Genomic DNA, 25,164 nt, shown 5'->3' on the forward strand with positions numbered 1-25,164 from the left:
GAGCAAACTGACAATATGTCTATAGTAATGAAAGATTCTTTGTACATTTTTTAGAACTTAAAACAACAACAAAAGGAATTTAAACTGTTGGTCTGATGAATTCTATTATTTTCAAAACACTTTTTAACATGCTGACTTTTTATTTTTATTTTTTTTAAATATATTTTATTGATTTTTTACAGAGAGGAAGGGAGATGGATAGAGAGTTAGAAACATCAATGAGAGAGAAACATTGATCAGCTGCCTCCTGCACACTCCCTACTGGGTATGTGCCCGCAACCAAGGTACATGCCCTTGACCAGAATCGAACCTGGGACTCTTGAGTCCGCAGGCCGACGCTCTATCCACTGAGCCAAACCGGTTAGGGCCATGCTGACTTTTTAAAATCTTGACTATACCCTCATAATAAAAACTTGGTATCCTTTATGTAAACGAGTCTTAAAGGCTCAGAATTGATAACAGTAGATATCTTCCCTACTCCTGAGGGTCCATACAGATATCAACATGTTCTCAGAACAAAACATGCTAAAGGATTTGGGGCAAAGAATTACAAATATTTTATCCAAAAGTTATTATAAAGCACATGTGTTTCCAGTGTAGAAACAGACAATGTCTTGAGCTCCAAACGCATACCTCGTATTCAGCTGTGTTGACGGTTAGGGAAGGAACCAGAGAAAACAGTTCACTGAGCGTCTTCAAAATGAGAGGTCTGGTGTCACAGCTCAGCTTCGGGGAGAGAGCATTCCAAGTGGAGCGAATACAAACAACCTGTGAAGCAAATCAAGAGTGAATGCCCAACGAGATTTCACTTCCTAAGAAGCCATTAGTAAAGAGCACTATCTTTTTCAAAATTTTTTTTTATTTTTTAATTACAGTTGACATTCAATATTATATTAGCTTCAGGTGTACAACATAGTGGTTAGACGTTTATGTAACTTAGAGGTGATTTCCTCAGTAAGTCTAGTACCCTCTGGTATCATACATAGTTATTACAATATTATTGACTCTACTAGGCTGTACTTTACATCACCATGCCAAGAGTACTATCTTTTATTATAAGGAGACTCAAGAAAAGAATAAGAACATTCCTAGAAGTTAAGATTTCATAAGGTACTGCCCTCAAAAGAAATGATTTAAACCAATGTAATATAAACTGTTGTGGAAGAAGACCCAGCCTGCCTTATACAATTGCTTTCTTGCAAGGAGAAAAAAATCTCTTTCTTTCTCTCTGTCCACCCGCCCTTCTCTCTCTCAGGCACACACTTGAAATTAAATTCCAGAATAGCTACCTTCATTGCTGAGAAACAGTCTCTGAAACACAGAAGGGTAAGCTAATGTTAGGACATTTCTAAGGCCAGGTGTCTACAGTCCTGGCAGTTTCTCAGCACTGCCGAAACCACGGCACCACCTGGAAAATGGGGAGGCTACTATAAATAAGTTGAACACTCTCAAATCATCTTACAAGCTTTTAAAGAAGGGAGGAGAATATTTATATTATTTAAAATAATAATTTGAGACTTTGTCTTAAAAGTCATCTCAGATTTTTTTTTAGGAGGCTAAGAGATCAAGTAAAAACTAACGCCTAAGAAAAATGTTTAAGCCCAATTTCCTTAAGCAAGTGTTCTCAGTTCATTTTAATATCTGGTTTTATGGATATTCACATGTCTTCGTAAGTTTAATTCCAACTACAACAGATGAGTTCTTCACTTATAGATATTTTATTAAACTTTTAAAACTCAGGCAAGAACAGTGCCAACACAGATCAATTAGATAGAGTTGAACAAGGATTAATCTTTCTAAAACACTCCAACCTCTCAAGCTTGAATTAACACACACAATTTATCTCCATCTACACATATAAATTATTTAGAAAAGCTACAGGAGGTAGTCAGTGGAAAGATGTCAAAGATAAATGAATAATATAGACTTAAGAACACAGATTAAGGAGAGGTTCAAAGAGAAGACAGAGGAAAGTATCACAGAAAACTTAGATTTAGTGCTTTTGCTCTTTTTTCTACTTTCCATGAAACAGTAAAAAAAAATGTGCTTTGACTTGAGATTGACTACAAATTTGGATTCCAGTAACATATACTAAGTTAAGAGCAGTGCTACGTGCAAGGCATGACGGTAGGCACATTTATACAAAGTAGTAGCTCTAATATTACAAATCAGCAGTATTTGAAATTTTAAAAAACACACAATTCCTTAAAAGCTTTCAATTCAACATTGAATCTATAACCAGAGTAGTTAGTATACAGCACTAAGAGGAACAATAAAGTAGAAAACATAACCTAAACCTTCACAGAACTTAGCACCTATTAAAAAGAAAGAGAAGTGCATGTAATTCTAAATTATCAGAAAACAAAAGGTATATGATTAGATATTGAACTCTGTTCAACAGAAAGTAGTTTCAAGAGGAATCTGAGGAAGAAAGATATCAGTAGATGGGAGTCATCAGAGCATCGAGGCAGTATTGAGATGGGACTTGAAGAAGGAATGGACAATCCTTCTTCAGCAGAAAACCCACTAGGAAATGGAAAGCTTAAGTCAGAATCCATCCCCCAAAACGCATGTTGTAGGCACAAAAAGCATGTGTAACAGTGAGGAAAGGCTCGTGGGTCAGAGAGTACCTGGAATGTCAAAGCAGTCTGTACTAGAATCAAAAAGAAAAGGCAGCCTCTAGATATACCTGAATTGGGGAATAAATAAAATTAAAATGCTACTTTTGAACGATTCATCGGGTAGTGCCAAAGTCAGAGCAGGCATCCACCCCTCTCTCTCGAATTCCCATCTCTCACTAGTCCCTAACACATAAGGAGCCTCAAAGTTTTTAAAAAAATCTTATGCATAATATACTCACTAATTGTCTGTGCTTTCTCCTCACTTTAAATGCCTATCCAGTTCCAATCTATGTTGTTTCAAGACCCACTTCAAACTCTACCTCCACAATTAAGTTTCTCTTACAATTCAGGCTCTCATTTTATTAGTTTCTTTCCTCCAATTTCTAACACTTAAAACTCTGTCACCCAACTTAGCATTTAATTATATACTGTCTAGTATTGTTCACTATTTTAGAGAACGTAAATTGTCTCCTCAACTAGATAGTAAACTCTTCAAAAACAATGACCCTGTCTTATAGGTCTCATTTCCTAGTACTAAGCACAGTGGTAAGTAAATAACAGTATCAGTACTTAACTACTGATAGCACTGGAACCTGAGGCCTGGTAAAGCTAAAGTGGAGATTCAAACAAATAAAAAAACTTGGATAATGAATTGGAAAGTGGGATATTTTTGGCCCAGAGACATGAATAAAATGTAACATTAAAAAAGAAGGGGAGTGGTCGTGCATGGCCATTCTTAGTTGGTGGAACAATTTGCCTGCTTAATTCCAATAACAAACTAGACTCTGGCATACTAACTAGTTATGTGACCCCCGAGCACTATGGAAAACAGTAGGAGTTTCCTCAAAAATTAAAAATGGAACTGCTATTTGACCCAGTGATCCCACTTCTAGAAATATATCCTAAGAAACCCAAAACACCAATCAGAAAGGATATATGCACTCCTATGTTCATAGCAGCGTTGTTTACAATAGCTAACATCTGGAAATAGCCCCAGTGCCGATCAGTAGATGAGTGGATAAAAAAGCAGTGGTGCAGTTACATCATGCAATACTATGCAGCTGTAACAAAGAAGGATCTCTTACCCTTTGAGACAGTATGGAGGGACCTAGAGAGTATCATGCTAAGCAAAATAAGCCAGTCAGAGAAAGATATGTATCAGATGGTCTCACTCATATGTGGAATTTTATGAACAAAATAAACTGATGAACAAAATAGATCCAGAGACATACAAGCATGGAACAGACTGGAGAACCTTAGAGGGAAGGCGGGGTAGGAGATAATAACCAGGGAACTTACAGACTTATATGAGTAGCACTGACAAAGACAATTTGGTGAAGGCCTGGGAGCGGGGGTGAGGTGAAGGGGGAAAGTGAGGAGCATCTGTAACACTTTCAACAATAAAGATGAGTTTTATTTAAAAAAAGGGAAAACTAGAAAAGGGAGCATATTTACAGGAGACGGCGTCTGAAAAGTTCTATTTGATATATGTTCTGCACATTACCCAATAACTTGTTTGTTTTTTTAAAAAAACTGATTGACTTCTGTTCCAGCAATATGATGGGCCACACTTGCAATGATTGATAAAGTTCTATACATATATGGCTTAGCTGAAAAGAAAAAAAAAATGGGGGTATTACCTAGGGCTAGAAACAGAGAGGAAAACACCTGTACTGAGGTATTATAAGGAAGTTATCAGTTTCTATAACCTAATAGCTTGTGTTCAAATGCCCACACGGAAAGGATAGGGCCTTTAGCCTTCTTAAGGCAGGAGTTGGAACGGAGACCCTCACATAAAGCCAGCACTCTTGAATGGCAATACCCTCGGTGAAATGGTTGAACTGGAAACCACTGAGCTGAGAAATTAATATAAAAAATGGCAGTGAGTTGGGGCCACCTGAACCACTCCCGAAGGGTACTCCCATAACACATAACCCAAATTTATGCCCACAGAAAAATAAATTAAACCCCTCTAAAAACGAGGTCATGACAAAAGAAAAAGTTCAAAACATAGAATGATGCATGAGTCCAATCTGAGTGAGAATCAGCACAGACAACTAGCAGGATAGACATCCACGACCTTCAGATAACAGAACAAGTAGAAAGCAGCACAAAAGCACTTAAAAGAATTAGAGATGAAAACACATTTAATTCCCAGTAAAATAACAGGTCATGATGGAAAAAAGGCATATCTGGGAAAGAATCAAATGGAATCTCTAAAAGTAAAAAATATAGTCACTGAAACTATGAATCCAATGAATAGGAAGTATCCTAAGTATATACCAGAGAGATTAGAATTCTAAAATATAAAAAAGGAAGTTCAAAGTCATATACCTTTGAATGAGGTGTCTTTCTTATGTTCACCAAGAGTTCCTAGGAGAGTTTAATTTTAAAGTGGCTTTTAGAGAAGTGGTTGGTTCCAGGGCTGGGATAGGGAAAATAACACGTCTGGAGCAAATCCTGGTGCCAAAAAGTAAGGCAATGTGCATAAAATGAGGTGAACTTGTTGAAAGGGCACAGAAGCCAATGTGAGAGTTCCAATGGCCAAATTAATATCCACGAGCCTACACTAGTATAAATAATTCAATGAGTGAATGAATAAAAGAGAAGTAACAGTTCTTCCTTACAGAAGAATTCCAATTAATAAATGTAGAAGCAATGAAAGAAATAAGAAATCACCATTAGACAGACACCAGAGGAATAATTGTTGTAGGCAAAATGTGCTGATGAATGTTGAAATTAGTGGGCAAAAGTTTGAGGACAAGCAGGATGACAACTAGATAGTCTCAAAGTCTCTCCTGTGAGACATTTATTATTTACAAAAGAAAAAATAGTAATATGCTATGGAAAAACTCAGGATACATCACCTTAACCAACTAACTAAGGTTAACATCACCAGTAATAAAACTTATCAACATCATGCACCCCTGATAAGACATACTGAGAAAGGCATATTATTTCTGTAATATTCTAAAATACGACATCTAGTCGTGAGGAAACATCTGTATACCCAAACCAAAGGACATTTTACAAAATAACTAACAGGACTCTTCAAAAGCGTCCAGGTCGTGAAAGCAAAGGAAACGGAGAAACTGGTGTAGATTGGAAGACTGAGTAAACATGACAACTGGGGTCATGGCACAGTGAAAAGTCATTAGTGGGAAAACGGATGAAATCTGAATACAGTCCACAGTCTAGTCAATCGCACTGTGCCAATGTTTACTTCTTATTTTTGGTAACTGTGCTATACTGATTAAAGCAAGGTGTAAATATTAGGGAAAATGGATGAAAAATATATACGAGAAGTCTATGCTATTTTTATTTATTTTTAAAAAAAATGACAGCTTTTTTTAAAGATATAAATCACAGACCATACTATTTACATATTTAAAGTAGCATCCAATGGTTTTTAAATATATATATATATTTTTTTTTATTGATTTCAGAGAGGAAGAAAGAGGGAGAGAGAGACAGAAACATCAATGATGAGAGAGAATCACTGATTGGCCATCTCCTGCACGCTCCACAGTGGGGATCGAGCCTGACCGGGAATAGAACCACGACCTCCTGGTTCATAGGTCAATGCTCAACCACTGAACCATACTGGCTGGGCCAATTCAATGGCTTTTGTGTACTCACAAAGTTGTTGCAGTCATCACAATCAATTTTAGGATATTTTCGTCACCCCAAAGGGAAGCCCATAATCATTTGTTCTTCCCCATTTCCTCCCATGCTTCCATAACTCTACTTTTTGTCTCTGTAAATATGAGTTTTCTAGACCTTTTCTATAAATAAAATCATAGAACATGTGGTCTTTTGTTATCAGCTTTTTTCAATTAACATAATACTTTTAAGGTTCCTTCATGTCATCCCATGTATCTGTACTTACTCTTTCTTATTGCCAAATAATTTTCCATTCTACATCACTCTGTACTACATTTTGAAACTTTTCTGTAAGTTATTTTGAAATAAAAGGTTAAACACTAGGAATAGAAAAATGTATTGAATAGAAAAATGTATTACTTAAAGAAATCATGGCTGAAAATTTTCAGAATCAATGAAGGACATTAATTCTCTAAGTCCTAAGTAGGACAGGTAAAAATAAGTTTATATCTATATACATTATAATGTGACTGTTTACCACCAAAGGCAAAAAAACAGTCTTCAGAGCTAAATGGAAGAAAATAAAGACTATATACAAAGAAACAATTTATAGAAACAACAGACTTTTCAAAATTAACAAGATCATGCAGTACTATCCTAAAAGTGCAGAGGAAATTACTGGCCTACGACACTAAATCCATCATCCAACAGTAAGGGCAAAACAAGCAAAAATAAATAAATAAAATGTGAGGAACAATACCTAGGTATTGTGCACATATAGCCTATGAATATTTATGCGCACATGACTCTGAACATCTTGCTTTGTTTGTCTATGAGGTTTTGGAGAATTTATCCCATTCTAAGTGCTTACATTATGCATATTTTGTTTCTATTTTTGTTTCTCCGGAGAATGACACTTCTCCCATGTTATTCCTTCCCAAGAATTTTAGCAACGCTAAACAGCACAGATTACAAAGGCGCTATGCAGTATGGTACCCTGGAAAGTGCATGATTGGAGTCAGAAACCCCAGGCTCTCCCATTTGGTGGCTGTGTGACTATGGCAAAGTCATTAATCTCCTTCAATCTGTTTCCCCAGCTCCATAAAGGAAATACTACTAGTAACACCTGCTCTGTGTATAGCACCAGGTTAACAGAAAAGGCCACACTGAGGCAATTGTATGCAAATGTGCTTTATACACTGTAAAGGAGGGTGACTGCTGTTACAACCAATGGGAAAAATAATGAATCCCCAAAGAATCCGAGCCCTTCCTTCGAATGCTTGTTCTGCAAGAATGACTTTGCGCCTCTGCAGAGGAACAAATAGCTATCTTCTAATTTTACTTCCAAAAGCTATTTCTAGCAATTCCGGAGAGCAGCCTACTCTCTTTTGTTCTGATGCTTTACTCCAACCGAAGGAAAAGCTTTATAAAAACCTTTAGGCTATGAAAACCGCCTTATTTGCCCTTTGCATAATGAAGGTAAAAGAAACTGCCTTCACTATTAAAAGACTCCAGTCATCATGATGTGGTGAAGTCCTCATAAGCTAATTCAGCACACACAATTCACCAGACAGGAAGCTTCTGTTACCAAAACAGGGGATAAGAGGGAGAGTAAGGAGACACAATCAATGGGGCAGGAACAATGGGAAAAATAACATTCTTTCTCACCCCAATAACATGGGGCTAAAGGTTATAAGTGTAAAAAATGACTAACAGGTTTATGTAAGCAATTTCATAGTCTTTTAATGTCTGAGACGAGTTTATTATCAAGGCAGTGCTGTAGAAAATAACAGGAATAAGTACTGAGTTTGCCTTTTTAAGTCCCTCCTAGTCTAAAGGACAGTAATTCCGATGATTTTCTATTAGAGTCGCTCAACCTCTGTCCTAAAGGCACATATCTAAATCCCAAACGGTGCCTCAGTCCATCAAAAACATTTGTACTTGATGCGGTAAAGCTGCTTCACATCCACAATCCCTAATATCACTATCTAAATTAGGTGCATCAGAGACCTTTCAAATTAGTCTGTATTTCTGGAAAACTGTTTGGCAGTTTGTAGTGCAGACTTGTAATTCTATTCTATGAACAGAAGAGGCTTAGAACCGAGTAAATGACGCAAGTAAAAACAGAAGAGGCATTTATCACACAGATTGATCTAGCAAGCCTCCCAGTGGCCTGGGATGTTAGGTTTCTCTCCTCCTCATGTGAGAAGTTGCAGCTTCCCTGAGATACCTCCCGTCAGGGAACAGTATCTCCCAATGCAAACTCCATTGATTTCTCTGCAGGAACAGAAAGAATGACACAAAGACTCCTGTAGCGAGGTGCACTTTTTCGGTTTTGCTACATTCTGTCTGGATTAATGATCTATTTCATGGTGAACATTCTTCTGGCATGAACTAGCAAGCGCGCAGTAAGAATTGTCAGAAATATTCTTTCGCCAAGAGAATGATTAGTGCTTTATTCTGCCCCGATCTCCTTCTCCTAGTCACATAAATGGAGGTCAAATGCCAAGGTAGTAAGGAAAAATATTAGAAATTCAATCAAAATAGCTTAAAACCCCCCAAACCAAACTGCCAGAAAGTTGTTCAGCAGCTACAAAATGAAAAGCCAAGCAAACTGAGTATCCATCAGCAACAAGCATAAAATACCATCCATTTATTTTTAAAAAGGGCTAAAGGGACTATTATGACTGTATTGCAGAAAGAGACTGAAATACAGTTTAGTGCCATTTCATATCAAAAAATCAACACGCTGTGTATCAAAAATAATTGAGGAATTAAGCAGTCACTTCAGAGGCTCTGAGAACACTTTAAGAGCAATTTTAAATTGCAGAGAGGAAGCTTTTAGGGATACCTATCGAGTTCATTCCACTTTAAAATATGGAGTTTGATGAATACATTTCTAAGGAACTAATGTTGACAGTTACTGGAACTTAACCTGATTTCATGTTCACTGAAAATGATTCTTCCACCCCTGCCAATTCAATGTATCTACAGATTTTCGAATAAGAGAACTAATGAATTCTTTGTGCATAACAAAAGATCAGTCTTTGGGCCTGAAAGGCTTATACAGCCCCCTAATAACAAGAAGAAAATATACCTGTGACCCCTTCACAAAGAAACAAACAAGCTCCTGATGAAGAAAATAAAAACTAAAGGCTAAACCTATAACCTACAAGTTCAAAAGAAAAAAATAAATTCTGCAGACCTTCTTTAGGAATTACTTTGCTTTTTTAGGGCTAAAAGCCAGTGAATTATTAGAAAAACTAGAGGCCCGGTGCATGAAATTCGTGCGGGGGGGGGGGGTCCCTCAGCCCGACCTGTACCCTCTCCAATCTGGGAGCCCTCAGGGGATGTCCTACTGATGGCTTAGGCCTGCTCCCTGTGGTTCTCTGCTCTCTGCGGACCTGCCTGCTCGATGCCACCACAGGTCCTGGTGTCTGCTCTCTGCGGGGGCCTGCTTGCCCCTTGCCACTGCGAAGAGGGGCAAGCAGCGCCCTGCTGTCTGCTCGCCGTGGTGGACTGGGGTGCTGCTTGCCCCTTGCCCATGTGGTGAGGGCTGAAAGGACTGGGGGACTCTGGTGGTGCTGAGGAGACTGGACGCCACCATCTTGTGCCTATGGGCACCACCATCTTTGTTGCAAAGTGACAGTCAATTTGCATATTCCATCTTTATTAGATAGGCTAGTTCCCCACAACAAGGTTGGAATAAGTGTAAATAAAGTTTTTCCATCCACACACATATGCAGCATCTAGCACAGAGCTTGGCACATAAAAGCATGCCCCTCAAAATAGATTTGTTGAATGAATGAATGCTAATTGGCCCACCAACAACTAGCACAGGGCTGGGTACTTCTGCCAAGGGCTAAACTTCATTTTAGGCTTTGTGGGCCACACAGCCTCTGTCACAACTGTGCCATTGTACTGTGAAAGCAGTTATTGATTAAACAACATAAATACGTTGGAAATATTGATAAGTTATCACTAAACATAAAAATAAAATAAAAAACAGAAAGGGTGTGACTTGTGTGGAAGAGAGAAATGGCAACTTGATTTTAAAATTTCTCTGCCAAAGTCAGTATTTTGACTTGTCCCTGTTTGAAGCCCTGAAGGTTTTAGATCTCAGAGCAATGGTCTAAGGCCGTGGTCGGCAAACTGCGGCTCACGAGCCACATGCGGCTCTTTGGCCCCTTGAGTGTGGCTCTTCCTAAGCCTTAGGAGTACCCTAATTAAGTTAATAACAATGTACCTACCTATATAGTTTAAGTTTAAAAAATTTGGCTCTCAAAAGAAATTTCAATCGTTGTACTGTTGATATTTGGCTCTGTTGACTAATGAGTTTGCCGATCACTGGTCTAAGGAATATTAAATAGATAGAGATCTACTTTCCTTTAACAAAGGAGGAAGGAGAGTTGGGAAAGCAGAAGCAGCATGATCTCAGATACATGTGAGTGAGGAGCAGACAGTGAAGTTGAAGCTCTGGAAATGTAGTCACTTAAATCTACTGATGTTTACCTACCCCTTAGAAAGTCTTCAAGTTTCCCAATGTACTCCAGCTTGGAGACTGTGGCTTTAATGAATTGTTCCCTGCAAATTGTCAGTGCTAACTCCCTGGACCCAACTCTCTTGGGCGACAGCAAATCCAAACCACTCCTAAGCAAATACCAAGGAGTTCAAAAATTCAAATTACTGTATATATATAAAATCCACAACTCAAAGTGAACAATTAATGTCTTCTTCAATTATTCTCAGAAGCCTACATTACAATTGAATTGCTATATCAGAAACCCCAGAAAAACATCAGTCCCACAGCAGTGGTGAAGGGCCCTTTCAAGAAAGCAAACCACAACTTCTGAAGAGAAGATAGATTGCTGATTTCCAAGAGTCCGCCTGCCACAGAAGAGACCATTTAAAAAGAAGAGGAAACAAAGGGCACCAAAGAGAAATGTCGGCAACCTAGTAGAAACAAGGATAGGGCTTGGAGCCCAGGAAAGGAGGGGGATGTTTGTAAGAAAAGCTTCCCAAGGCTTTTTATACTCCAGAGAAGTTAAGAAAGTATAGCGAAACCATTGGTTTTGCCAGTAATAGTCTTTATTTTTCATCCAAATTTTTGCTTTTCACACACAAAAACAAAAGAGAGTTTAGATTCAGTGTGTGGGCCTATTTAACACCAGGGGAATAGGTATTTGGGGTAGTAAATTAGGGTAGTATTTATATTACTTAGGATTCTCCAAAAATCAGAACCGATAAATAGATAGATGATAGACAGATGATAGATAGATAGATAGATAGATAGATAGATAGATAGATAGAAGAGACTTATGATAGGACTTGGCTTACACAGTTATGGAGTCCAAGAAATCCCATAATCACCCACCTGCAAGCTGAAGAATGAGGAAAGCCGGTGATATAATTCAGTCTGAGTCAAAGGCCTAAAAACCAGGGGCCACGTCTGAAAGTCCCACAAACTAAAGGCCTGAGAACCAGGAGCTCAGATGTCTAAGGGCAGGAGAAGGTGGATGTCCCAGATCAAGAAGAGAATCTGTCCTTCTTTTGCCTTTTTGTTCCATCTGGGCCCTCAATGAATGGGGTGATGCCACCCACATTGGTGAGGGCAGGTAGATCTCTTTACTCAGTCTACTGAATCAAATGCTAATCTCTGCCAGAAACACCCCCACAGACACACCCAGAAATAATGTTTTACCAGCTATCTGGGTACCCTCCAGATAGGTCAAGTAGACACAAAATCAGCCATCACAGTGTTAACACCAAGCTCACAAGGTTACTATGAAGACTCCTGTAAAAAGACTTAACACAGTACTTGGCAAGGGGTATGTGGTCAACAAGTGTTTGCTGCACCACCATCCGTGTTCAGAACTAGGCTGGTTGTGCTTCCTCAGAATTCAACTTCCATGGGTACTTTAATCAACATCTTTTCTGAGGTCTGATGAGCAGTGACACCTTAGATGTTCATTTGGCATCAGACTCATCCAGAAGTGCCAACTGCAGTTACCATGAAACTCCCCTAATATTATTAGGGAAAGTTTCCCAGGCCAAGTGGAAGATGTAAAGAGATTTTTAAGCTCTTGTTTCTCCTTTGTGCCCTTTTATCCTCACTTTTTTGTATTGAAATTTTAGCTGCTAAAACAGTTTGGGATTGCAGTTAACAAAGTCCAATGAAAGGAAAATAGAAGCACCAAGAAGCAGGCTGCTTCCACCTAGATGGGCACTAGCTTTAAGAAAGGAAAATAAAGATTTGCTTCATCGTAAGCTCGTCCCTCCTTTGTCAAATATTGAGCATAAAGGCTTGAGTCAATTTCTGGGTTCTCTGTTCTATTCCATTGATCTATACGCCTGTTCTTGTGCCAGTACCAGGCTGTTTTGATTACAGTGGCTTTGTAGTATAGTTTGATATCCAGTATTGTAATCCTTCCAAATTTGTTCTTCCTTCTCAAGATTGCTGCAGCTATACAGGGTCTTTTTTGGTTCCATATAAATTTTTGCAGTATTTGTTTTAGATCTGTGAAATATACCATTGGTATTTTGATAGGGATTGTATTGAGTTTATAGATTGCTAGGGGTAGTATGGACATTTTAATGATATTAATTCTACCAATCCATGAACACGATATAATATTCCACTTGTTTATAACTTCTCCTATCTCTTTTTTCAACATTGTATAGTTGTCAGAGTACAGGTCTTTTACCTCCTTGGTTAAATTTATTCCTAAGTATCTTAATTTTTGTGTTACAATGGTAAATGGGATTATTTTTTATTTTCTCTTTCTGAGAGTTCATTATTGTTATATAAAGATGCCATCGATTTCTGGCTGTTAATTTTGTATCTTGCTACATTGCTGAATTCATTTATTAAATCTAGTAGTTTTTGTCGGAGTCTTTAGGGTTTTTCTATGTATAATATCAAGTAATTTGCAAATAATGACAGTTTTACATCCTCCTTTCCAATTTGGGTGCCTTTTATTTGTTCTCCTTGTCTGACTGCTGTGGCTAGGACTTCCACTACTATGTTGAATAAAAGTGGTGAAAGCAGACAACTCTGTCTTGTTCCTGTGTTAGGGGAAATGGTTTTAGTTTTTGCCCACTGACTATGATATTGACTGTAGGTTTGATAAGGAGGAAAGAGCGTGTAATGGAGTAAAGACAGTCTCTTCAATAAATGGTGTTGGGATAACTGGACAGGTACATGCAAAAAAATGAAACTAGACCACCCACCTACACCATACACAAGAATAAACTCAAGATGGATAAAAGAATTAAATGTAAATTATGAAACCATAAAATTCCTAGAAAAAAAAACGTAGGCAGCAAAATACCAGACATCTCACATAGAAGAATTTTCACTGATACATCTCCTAGGGCAAGAGAAACAAAGGAAAAATAAACAAATGGGACTACATCAAAATAAAAAGCTTCTGCACAGCAAAATAAATGAACATCAAAATGGAAAGGGAACCCACTGTATGGGAGAACATATTTGCCAATGATACATCTGGTAAGGGGTTAATTTCTCCTTGTTTGTATGGTTGTGATATAATGATGTTTGTTCCTCAATTACTCATTGAAAGACAGTTTCTCTAAGCGAATGACATTCTAATTTCTTTAGAGTCAGTGTGTTATTGCTTCAAAGCATTTCTATATTATCGAATAAAACAAAAGCTGAGAAAAAGTCATCTTAAGCAGACCTCTTCATAATGATAGCTTGCATGACACCTATGAAAGATATCTTAGCATAAGTTCCACAGAAACATTTTCTGGACCAGTGACCTGTAAACATGCTTGTTTGTACATCTCTACTGGTACCAAATGTTTAGCATACCAGCATATATGTTATACACATGAACACTTATTTATATGTTATATACATGAGCTATAGAAAGAAAAATATTAGGCAAAATAAGACTATTTGGAACAATGGTCCTTAATTTTAAAAAATGTGTAACATCTTTAAGTTCAATAACATTTGAACCTTCATGTAATACAAAAATGTCTGTCAGGTACACTCCCAATCTCAGTGAAAAATACTGTAAATAATATAATCTGCCAATAAGCAACATGAAGAGATGCTCAACACCATAAGTGATCAGGAAACTGCTCATCAAAATCACAATAAGATATATCACTTCACACCCAATAAGGACAGTAACAAATGTTGGCAAGAATATGGAAACTCCCATACCATTGCTGGCATGTAATGTAAAATGGCATATCCACTAGGACAGTGGTTGGCAAATTGCGGCTCGCGAGCCAGATGCGGCTCTTTGGCCCCTTGAGTATGGCTCTTCCACAAAATACCATGTGCGGGTGCGCATGTACAGTGCGATTGAAACTTCGTGGCCCATGCGCAGAAGTCGGTATTTTGTGGAAGAGCCACACTCAAGGGGCCAAAGAACCGCATGTGGCTCACGAGCTGCAGTTGGCCAACCACTGCACTAGGAAAAAAACAGTTTGGCAATTCCTTGAAAAGTTAAAAACAGACTTGTCATATGACCCAGAAATTCCATTCCTGCATAATCCAGGAAATATCCCCATCGCAAGATTCTTAACTTAATCACATGTGCAAAGTCCCCTTTATTACACAAGGGAAACATCCACAGGCTCCAGAGATTAGGACCTGGGTATCTCTGGGGGCCATTATTCAGCCCACCGCAGCAAAGGTTTAAGATATTCTGGCATTTGATAATGGTGGTCAATGTACAACTTTGTGAATATACTAAAAAATCACTGAATTGTACACTTGAAAAAGAGTGACCTTTATGATATGTGAATTACATTTCAATTCTGTTATTTTCTTAAGATATTGCTGTCAGAAAAATACAGCTATTACATGGTTCGGAAAAAGAAAGACAAATAATTTGTGTGTAGTTGTGCTTAGGCATAATATGAAGAACAAAGAAATTCCATGAAGCTGAGGTGAGCAGGGCTTCAGACAAGGCTTTCAACAATCCGCATCTGAAATCAGCATGTTTAATAAAATGATGGAACTAAATATATCTCCTATAAATTCATGTAACTGGTATCCATAAACTGCAAGGGCCAGCCATTTTCTGTGAAAGGGGAGGTGATGCTACAACTAGTCTTCATTGGGGATTCCCACCTTCCTTTAGGACCCCTGGTCTGCTTACAGGTGACACATGATCATCTGATGGAAATGCAAGTAAAGAAGCCATCAATCCATATACTAAATATAACTAAGGCTAAACTTCTCTCTTTTTAAGATAAATAAGAAATATTCTAATCTTTTCTTCCCACACCACCTGAGTGGACTTACACACAGTTCGCTTTAGAAACTGCTGCTCTTGACAATGGCCTCAAACTTCACTGCACATCAGTGTCTCTGGGGAACTTGGTTACGAGTAGACAGCCTAAGCTTCATCTCTAGAGGCTCTAAGTCAGAAGCACAGGCTATCCCCAAACTTTGGAAGACCCTACTCTGCACACTAGAAATCAACGCCATTCATTTTTCTTTGAAGTCCGTAATTTAGGGGGAGTAGCAGAGCCAAACAAGTGAAAAAAAGAAAATACACTCCAACTGAAGTTATAAGTGTAACAGAAAGAAATAAGGTCAGTGGCATTCTTTTGTTTGACCTGTATTTCAAACAAAGCTGTACGTCCCTGTCATATGTGTAAGCAAGTAAATTGCTCAAATGACCACTTATGTAAGTAGAGGGAATATGCCGTGGCTCCAAAGCAAAAAGAATGGTACTCATGAGAACATCTGACTCGTACCCCTGAATTAGAACCTAGGACAATACATTCCACCAGGCTCTTGTGAGAAGAATTAGATCCAGATTTTTTTAAAAAATATATATTTTATTGATTTTTTTACAGAGAGGAAGGGAGAGGGATAGAGAGTCAGAAACATTGATGAGAGAGAAACATCGATCAACTGCCTCCTGCACACCCCCTACTGGGGATGTGACCGCAACCAAGGTACATGACCTTGACCGGAATTGAACCCGGGACCCTTCAGTCCGCAGGCCGACGCTCTATCCACTGAGCCAAACTGGTTACGGCAAGGGCCAGATTTTAATAAAGCTCGAAAACCAGACAACAAGGCCTATATTGCATGAAGTCATCTAAATCATAAAGATAAGTAATGTGTATTTAACCCATGAAAAGGCGTTAAAATAACATCCAACTGATAATGCAGTCCACAGACTAATGAATCCTTTTCTGTCAACTATGAAAAGCTTGAAACTAAACGACTTAAAACCAAACGCGTATATTATCATTTTTAAATACTACTGCTGGATTTGTGTGCTTGTTGGAGAGGCATTCTGAGTAAGTTGGTAACTATGTAAAGACTTATCAAATTCTTGCTGTTTTAATGCCAAATATTTCCTAAGCACTGCCTTTTACTAACACATGATTTTAGTCACTCACTCAAGGTAAAGTCTTTTCCAGAAATGAGTCTCTTAGTGATATTTTATCCTAGGCCAAGAGAAGGTGAGATATATATATGTTCTTAGCACATTTACATAGTAGGAGATGAGCTTAAATACCACAGATAATTCCATTTTTTGATAAAAGGGTTCATTGTAGGTCAGGGATATATCCCTATATGCTAAATAAAACATTTTTAAAAGACCTACTAATCACTTGGAAGGTATCAAAATAATGCTTTCAATCAGATCACAAAATCCATAAAAGCTTTCAAACCATTGATGCCACTCAGTCTCCTATCCTCTCTCCACACCCCATTTACATCCCGCTCCCCAAAGAAAAACCACCTCTTGTATAAGCTTAAACCAATATATATTTTTCACTGGAATTCAGAATGGCACACAATTAGCATCATTTTAGTCGTGTCATTATTTCCAGCTCAGTGGCATTTATTCAGATGAGCACAGTTTGCAACCTCCGAGCCCAGCTCTTCTGATGTTAACTGGCATCATTAAAACTCTCCCAGTGTCCAACTCGTTTGATCTTTGAAAGAATGCCCTGGGTTTGTGACTGAGAGCCGGAAACTCCTGGCTGGAAACCCCGAACAGCATTCACGCTCGGTCACAAACTACTCACATCAGTTAATAATCCTCAGAGACCAAGATTCCAATTCCAGAGAGAAAGCTTTTCACATAAACACTATTTAAGCACCAAAGATACAGAAAATTGGATTTAAATAACGTACAGGAGGCATGAGAAGCTCCTAAATGTTATAACTTTAAAAGCTGAGATTGTAAGTTTTTCAGAGTAGAATATCTTAAAAGAGCATAGCAAATCTGAGTGTGGAAAAGGGCAAATAGCAGAAGAAAGAGGTTTGAAGTATAAACGCAAAAACAAGAAATGGTGACATTTCAAGACCTTCTATTTAAAATTTTCTATGGTAAGTTTTGATCTAGTGCTCAACTTCACATGATCTTCAAATGCTTTCTTAAAAAAAATAAAAACAACCAATTAAAGAAAAGTGGGAAGCTTAATTCTTCTCTATTTAAAGAAAAAAAACACCATATCTTTATTTTCCCACACATTTCACACATGGCCATGTGTGAATACTATTCCATTATACAAACACACTACAGTCAGTTAAAATTTTATTTAGAAAATGAAAAACCATTTTAAACCATATTTTAGAATCTACTTACAGAATGACAAAGTAAATGTTATAATATCCACAAATGTTTAATAATAGGCAAGTTCCTGCTGTCCTTTTAAAGTTAAAAATAAGGCCAAACTACAACTTTCAACTGCAAAGAGTCATTGTGGCATATAAAAAGCTCAGCATGGAAATAGATTCAACAAATGTAGAAAAGGCGTTTTCATGCCCAAGAAGAATTGAAGGCATCAAAAAACATGTCCCAACTGCAAATGTAGAGCTCAGTTCAAAAAGACCAGCAAATTCCTTCTCTAATGCATAGCAAATTAAACTTAATCAACTCCTCTGCAAGGTTGAACAGGCAATCCACCTTTAAAAGTCCCCACAAACAAAACGTAAGAACAACAAAAGAGGTTCCGGAGTGTAATAAATACCGAGTCCACAGTAGGCGACAGAATCCGTACTGTACACAGCTGAGACACCCTGCTATGGCACAATGGATCACATTTCCATATTAAATTATGTTTATCACGCTGAAAAAAATGCTTTAACAACATACAGGACTCCTCTTGGCCATTTCTGCACCACACTCACTCCCTAAAACCTTCCAAACCTGCTGTGCGCCATTGAAAATCATTCCCACCCCATGGTGCTCAGAGGGAGCCGCCAGACAAAGGGCTGGGACGATGGGAGAGGGCAGGGACAACTACCTTCCCCGCGATTTCAGAAAATAAATCAATACAAGAGGGGAGAATAGCCAAAACATAACCTTGGCATAGGGTATTTCCGGGAAAATTGCTGCTGTGACAAATGGCCCGAAGTGAACTCTTCCAGCGGTCAACAACCCGCAGGAAGGGCCCTCCCCTCCTTATCTGTCGCTCAGTTGTACAATACTCCACTTTGAAAATAGAACACCCTCTTGGAGCTGGGCAAGATGAAAGAGCTTTGCTTCAGGGTCCTGCAACGCCTATTAATTTTTGCTCCAACAGACTCACAGCTGATTTAGAAAACAGAGGGTGAGCACTGCCTCCCGTCCCCATCTCAAGACTTGGGAGGAGATGTTAAAAGTGAGCGAGTCCCCTTTTCATGGCAGCGTACCCATTTTCATTTCTGCACACACCACAAGCGGTTTCTCCTCCGGCCACCGGCGATGTGCTTACACTGGAAGTTCTTTTCCTCTTGGAGACGGCGATAGGAAGGTAACTAGATGTCTAGGCAGTTACAGAATTATCTTTCCAAATTATTGTGACTCATTCATCACCACTCACACAGCACAGGGCTAGAAATCAATGACTGAAGGAGCAAAACTTAAGCTGTCCCCAAAGTATACTCCTCACACTTTTATCACAGTTGGTAAAGCAACATGACAGAGTGGGAAAAGCACAGGAATTACAGTTAAACCAAAGAGCACTCAAATCCCCATGTTACCACGTTTCTACGTCGACTGGATGTTAGACTTCCTATACCCATCAGCAAACATCACCTATATCACAAGACCTTTGTGAAATCTAATATCAGATATTATGGTAACCAGGTAACCAGCATGAACAATTGTAGCTTTTATAGTTTTGGTGTTTTAAAGTATAATATGCTGTAAAAAGTATTGATCTTAATTATGCAGTTCGGTGAATTCAGACAGATGTACATGCTGTTGTAACCACCACCCTAATCAAGATGTGACCATAGAGATAAAATGTGAGCCACATGTGCAATTTTAAATTTTCTAGTAATCACACTTTTTAAACAGTAAAAAAAAAAAAAGACAAATGAAATTTGAATGTTTTATTTAACCCAATATATCCAAAATACTAACATTTCAATATGTAATTAAAATATTATAAGATATTTTACATTTTATTTGTACTATGGCTTTGTCCGTGTAGTTTACACTTACAGTGCATCACAATTTGAACTGGCCAGAGTGGAGGGGCTGATTAGCCACGTGTGGCTAGCAGCTCCTACACTGGACAGTACAGACAGAGACCACAGTCCAGAAAATTCCCCATGCCCCTTTCTAGTCTATGCCCTTCTCCTCAACCATCAGCCACTATTTGGATTTCTACCTCCATAGACAGATTTTTGCCTATTGTTGAATTCCATAAAAATATAATGTATGAATGGTTTTGGGACTGCCTTCTTTCATGGAGCACGTTTCTGAGATTCATCCATATTGTTGCAAATAGCACGGTCAAATTCCTTTTATTTCTAAAGAGTATTCCACTGTATGAATACATGCAACTTATTTACCCATTGACCAGCTCATGGACATTTGGGTTGTTTCCAAAAATGCTATCATTAATAAAGCTAAAAGGAAAAGTCTTATTTTGTGGACATGTTTTCATTTACTATGGTAAATATCTAGAATTAGAAATGTTGCATAAGGTAGGTTTATGTTCAGCCTTATAAGAAACTACCAAATACTTTGCCACGATAGTTATATTACTGACAGCATTGCATCCAATTACTTCACCTTCTCCAATATGTAGTATTGTCAGTTTTTTTTTCATTTTAGTGATTCCAATGGTGTATACATTTCCCAATTACCAACAATATGCCTTTTTTTTTTCAATTGTTTACTAGCCATATAACATCTTTGTTGAAGAATGGTTTGGAAAGATGAAGGGCAAGTTGTGACGAAGGCAAACTGACATTGCTTTCACGAAATTATTTCTAATATTAAAACAAGGAACACACTTGCAAAGACTAGATAATATACACCTGGAAGCAAGGGGATGACAGCAATGAGAGTACAAACTCATCCACAGGGAGCGACAAACTGCTACTTGACACCTTTTTCATGGGCCTTTTTTCATGTGTAAAAGCAGCCTAGGTACTTCCTGTTTCACTGAGATAGGGTCGATATTGATATTTTTACTTTAATTAATACTAGAATTAATTTAAAATAGTAATCCTATGATAAGCAAACAAAATAGGCCATAAGTTTTCACACTTTGATTCATAAATATGTTGGTGGTTTTTATGAGGAGAAACATCCTTAGTATGGTAAACATCAAACCATTCAGGATTGCTACCGACTACTGGTCAAACATGGTACCTATGGAGACAAGGCTTGGCGATCCACCAAAGGCAGATGACAAAAATGTTTTGAGTGGCAAGGCAACAATGTCCCAGATAAAGTTGGAAACAAACAATTGGTCAGGGCACCTCCCCTTTCCTCTTTCCTAATAATTCTCTTCTATGGCAGAAAATATGCTATTGTATTCTTATTCTTCCTCATCATATACATGTTAGTTTTGAGTAACAGTGAAGGCAACAACTAACAATACTTCATAGCAATGCCTACCTCATAGTATCTGCGTTATTTGGGGAGAGTAGAAGAAAGATGTATGTTGGGCAAACGTAAAGCAGAACAGCTGCTCTGGAAAACAGTCTGGCAGTTCCTCCAATAGTTAAACACTGAGTTATATCATCCAGCAATTCCACTCTTAGATACACACCCAGGAAAAATGAAACGTGTCCACACAAAAACTTGCACATGAATGTTCACAGCAGCATTATTTATAATAGCCCCACAGTGGGAACAACCCAAGTGTCCATCAACTGATGCACAGATGAATAAAAGGTGGAATAGTCCTACAATGCGATACTATTCAGCCATAAAAAAAAGAAGGAAATGCTGATACATGCTACAACATAGATGAACCTTGAAAACATTATGCTAAGTGAAAGAAACCAGACCCCAAAGACCACATACTGTATGACTCCATTTATACGAAATGTCCAAGCAGGCACATCCATACAGACATAAAATAGATTACTGGTTCCCTAGGGCTGGAGGGCATGGAGAGTGTGGGGTTTCTTTTGGGGGTAGTGAAAATGCTCTGAAATGGATTATGGTGATGGATGTATAACTCTGAGTATTCAAAAAGCCACTGAATTATACACTTTAAATGGGTGAGTTGTATGATATGTGAGTTTTCTCTCAATACAGCTGTTCACATAAACAAGGAAGAAAAACTAAAGGTATTGGCAAGCCACAGAGCCCCTCACTTCTCCCACATATTATTTTCCTCTACTGCTTGAGGTAGAGAGAAATATTCCTGTGATGGCTTATGTCTCTCCTCTGCACTATTTCTGAATTGCAAAGATACTTAGTGCACTTAACATAACGTTCTCCCTTACTAGACTGAGTTCACAGAAGCCGAAAATGTCTGAGAAGTCTTTTTATCCAGAAGAGGGTCTTGCACAGCCTGGCTTGTATTTTCAGTATTTTTATGCTAGGGTTAACGCTTTGTGTTCTGCCTAGGGAATCCGAGCCTATGTGAGCTGTTGCAGTGGACACAGGGCTTGAGGGAAAGTTGCACCATGTCCTTTTCCTGGCTCTCCTCACCACCTCTGCTCATCAGAGGATGAGTAAATGACAATTTGGCCAAACACTTCAGAAAGGCTGCCAAACCTTCTACTTGAACATCTCCTGAAAAAGACAACAGACTGTATGAAGTAAATAGGATCCCTTTTAAACTTACAACCCATAAATCTATAAAGGAAAAGAGTGATAAAAAACATTTTAAAAGTATAAAATAAAAGCAAAAAAAAACCCCCCCAAAAAACCAAACCCACAAAAAAACAAAAACGCTGGCATGGATTTAAATATGATCTCTAGATGAATTTTAAAAACACTCATAATAACACACAAATGACTTAAAAACAAAATGAATAAAAATATACTTAACTTTTTAACAATTTTTATTTAAAAGTCTATAATGGAATTAATCACCACCTGCTCTTTTTTATTAATAACTAGAGGCCCAGTGCACAAAATTTGTGCACTGTATGTGTGTGTGTGTGTGTGTGTGGGGGGGGGGTCCCTCAGCCCGCATGCACCCTCTTGCAGTCCAGGACCCCTTGGGGGATGTCCACCCTTGCAATTCAGCATCCCTCGCTCCTTACCACCTACCTACTCGCTGCTCCTTAGCACTGCCATGGAGGCAGGAGAGGCTCCCGCCACTGCTGCTGCGCTCGCCAGCTATGAGCCCGGCTTCTGGCTGAGCGGCGCTCCCCCTGTGGGAGCGCACTGACCACAAGGGGCAGCTCCTGCGTTGAGCATCTGCCTCCTGGTAATCAGTGCTCATCATAGCGACCAGTCATTCTGGTCATTCCACCATAATGGTTGCTTAGGCTTTTATTATATAGATTCTCCCAAAAGCTAAACCTACATGGGATAAAGTCACTCTGAGTAAAGAACATTCAAGTTAGACTTTCCCTTTGCTTAATAACAGCTTGTATTCATTGGATAGAAGGGATTCTGGATTCCTGGTATAACAAGTAGAATGATCATAAGAAGAAAAGCTACCCTAGACTCAATGAAGTAGTGACTCATTTGAACTGTTCTCAGTACTAACAAATAATATTGCCAGAAACTTGAATACAAATTACTACGTTCTACCTCTTTCTCATGCTCAGGTAAGCATGGAAAGTTATTAAAAATGAATAATAACCTAACTATTTAACACAATTATATCCTTAAAACTCTGAAATATTTAGCTCAAGAAAATAATCCAAAAGAAAGGGAAAACTTTACATATGTAATTACTTTTTAAACTACTGAGTATATGAGAGAAAAATGGAAAGTAACTTAGAAATCCAATAAAAAATAATTTGATTACTTATAATGCTTTCACTCGATGGAAATAAGCATGCCATTAAAATTTGTATCAAAATAGAAAATCTGTATAGCACAATATAGAGAAGATGAAAATTGTAAAAATGTGTGTATAAAACATACAATGGGAGGGGATATAGAAAAATTAAAATGGCTTTGTGAGAGGTATGGTAAGAAATACTATAACAATAGAATGTCTTTAAAAGAGGCATGAAATCATTTTATGCATCTTTAAAATATAAAATATAACCCATAAAAACACTGAAAATTAATTGATTTTAGCTCAAAACATCGTCTTCATTAGGATCTTTATATAAAGCCTAAATAACATAAAATCTCATGCATTATCAATTATAAAGGAAATGGAGAAGGAAAAGTACAAGGAAAGAGTACAAGCATCATGCTCACAGAGATTTCTCCAATAACACAACATGACATGGTGGACTAAACACAAGCACAGTGATAGCATGTACATTACACCTCAAAAAAGTTGTGTTAAAACAACATAGTGATTAAGAAATTGACTTTGAATTTAGACAGACCTGAGTTTAAATCCTGACTCTACCATCTTTTAACTGAATGACTTTGAGCAATTATTTAATCTCTGTCAGTCTCCGAGAAGAAAATGGTACCTATCACAGACAGGGCGTTTTAGTAAGATTAAATGAGATAATAAATATAATAACATAGTACATAGTGCTCAAAATATAGAAAGCACTCAGTAAATCAATAGGTACTTACTACTATTATTAAAACATCTCTAATAATTCTACAGCTAAAAGCATTCCACTAATTTCATATGAAAATGAAGAAAAATGTTACACATGGACAAAGTATCAAAGTAAATTATATGTTTCTTTATTGGATCTTCTGTATGGTTTGATAAGCTCTTTGTAATAAAAGGCCCATAAAAGACACACACACAAACTCCTGATTTCCTTTCCTTAGAAGCATGAGGACAATATTGTTTTACTAATCATTCCTGTAGAAATGAAATGTAACTTGGCTGACCAGGGAAGTTAAAAGCAATGAAGGGGACAATATTTAAGTATCCGAATTTCTCCAAAAAGATATATAAGTGGCCAATAAACACAGGAAAAGATGCTCAAAATCATTAGTCAGCAGGAAAACACAAATCAAAGCCACATGAGATACTACTTTACACTCACTAAAAGGCTACCTTTTCTTTCTTTCTTTTTTTTTTAAAGCAGATAATAACAAATGTTGCTGATGATGGTGAGAAATTAGAACCTGCATATACTACTGGTAGGAATGTAAAATGGCACAGCCACTTTAAAGAGAGTTCTGTAAGTTCTTTAAATGGTTAAACATAGAGGAACTGTATAATCCAGCAATTCCATTCCGATTATACCCCTCAAAAATGAAAATATATATCCAAGCAAAACCTATGCATAAATGTTCATAGAAGTATTACTCATAATAGCCAAAAATAGAAAAAATGTCCATCAACTGATGAATGAATAAATAAAATGTAGGATAAACAGGTGGAACATTATTCGATCATAAAAAGAAATGAAGTATTAGTGCATGCTACAACATTGTACCTTGAAGACATGTTAAGTGAAATAAGCCAGTCCCAAAAGATAATCCTCCTATCTAATAATAGACAAACATGGTAATTAACCATACCTCCGACATGCTTCCCATTGGCTAATCAGGGCGATATGCAAATTAACTGCCAACCAAGATGGCGGCCGGCAGCCAGGCAGCTGAAGCGAACAGGAGGCTTGCTTGCTCCAGTGAAG

The 25,164-nt window shown here is 37.8% G+C and overlaps 1 protein-coding gene across 2 annotated transcripts in view; it reads right to left on the reverse strand.

The window, feature by feature from the left end:
• Positions 1-25,164, reverse strand: part of FOCAD (focadhesin) — a 250,074-nt gene that overhangs the window by 106,456 nt on the left and 118,454 nt on the right. For both annotated transcript variants that reach the window (XM_005879937.2, XM_005879938.2), the window contains exon 15: positions 634-768. In XM_005879937.2, the coding sequence (XP_005879999.1) occupies positions 634-768 (135 nt within the window). The remainder of the gene's footprint in view (positions 1-633; positions 769-25,164) is intronic.

This window comes from Myotis brandtii, unplaced genomic scaffold (genome assembly GCF_000412655.1).
Source record: "Myotis brandtii unplaced genomic scaffold, ASM41265v1 scaffold618, whole genome shotgun sequence".
NCBI classification, from domain to species: domain Eukaryota; kingdom Metazoa; phylum Chordata; class Mammalia; order Chiroptera; family Vespertilionidae; genus Myotis; species Myotis brandtii.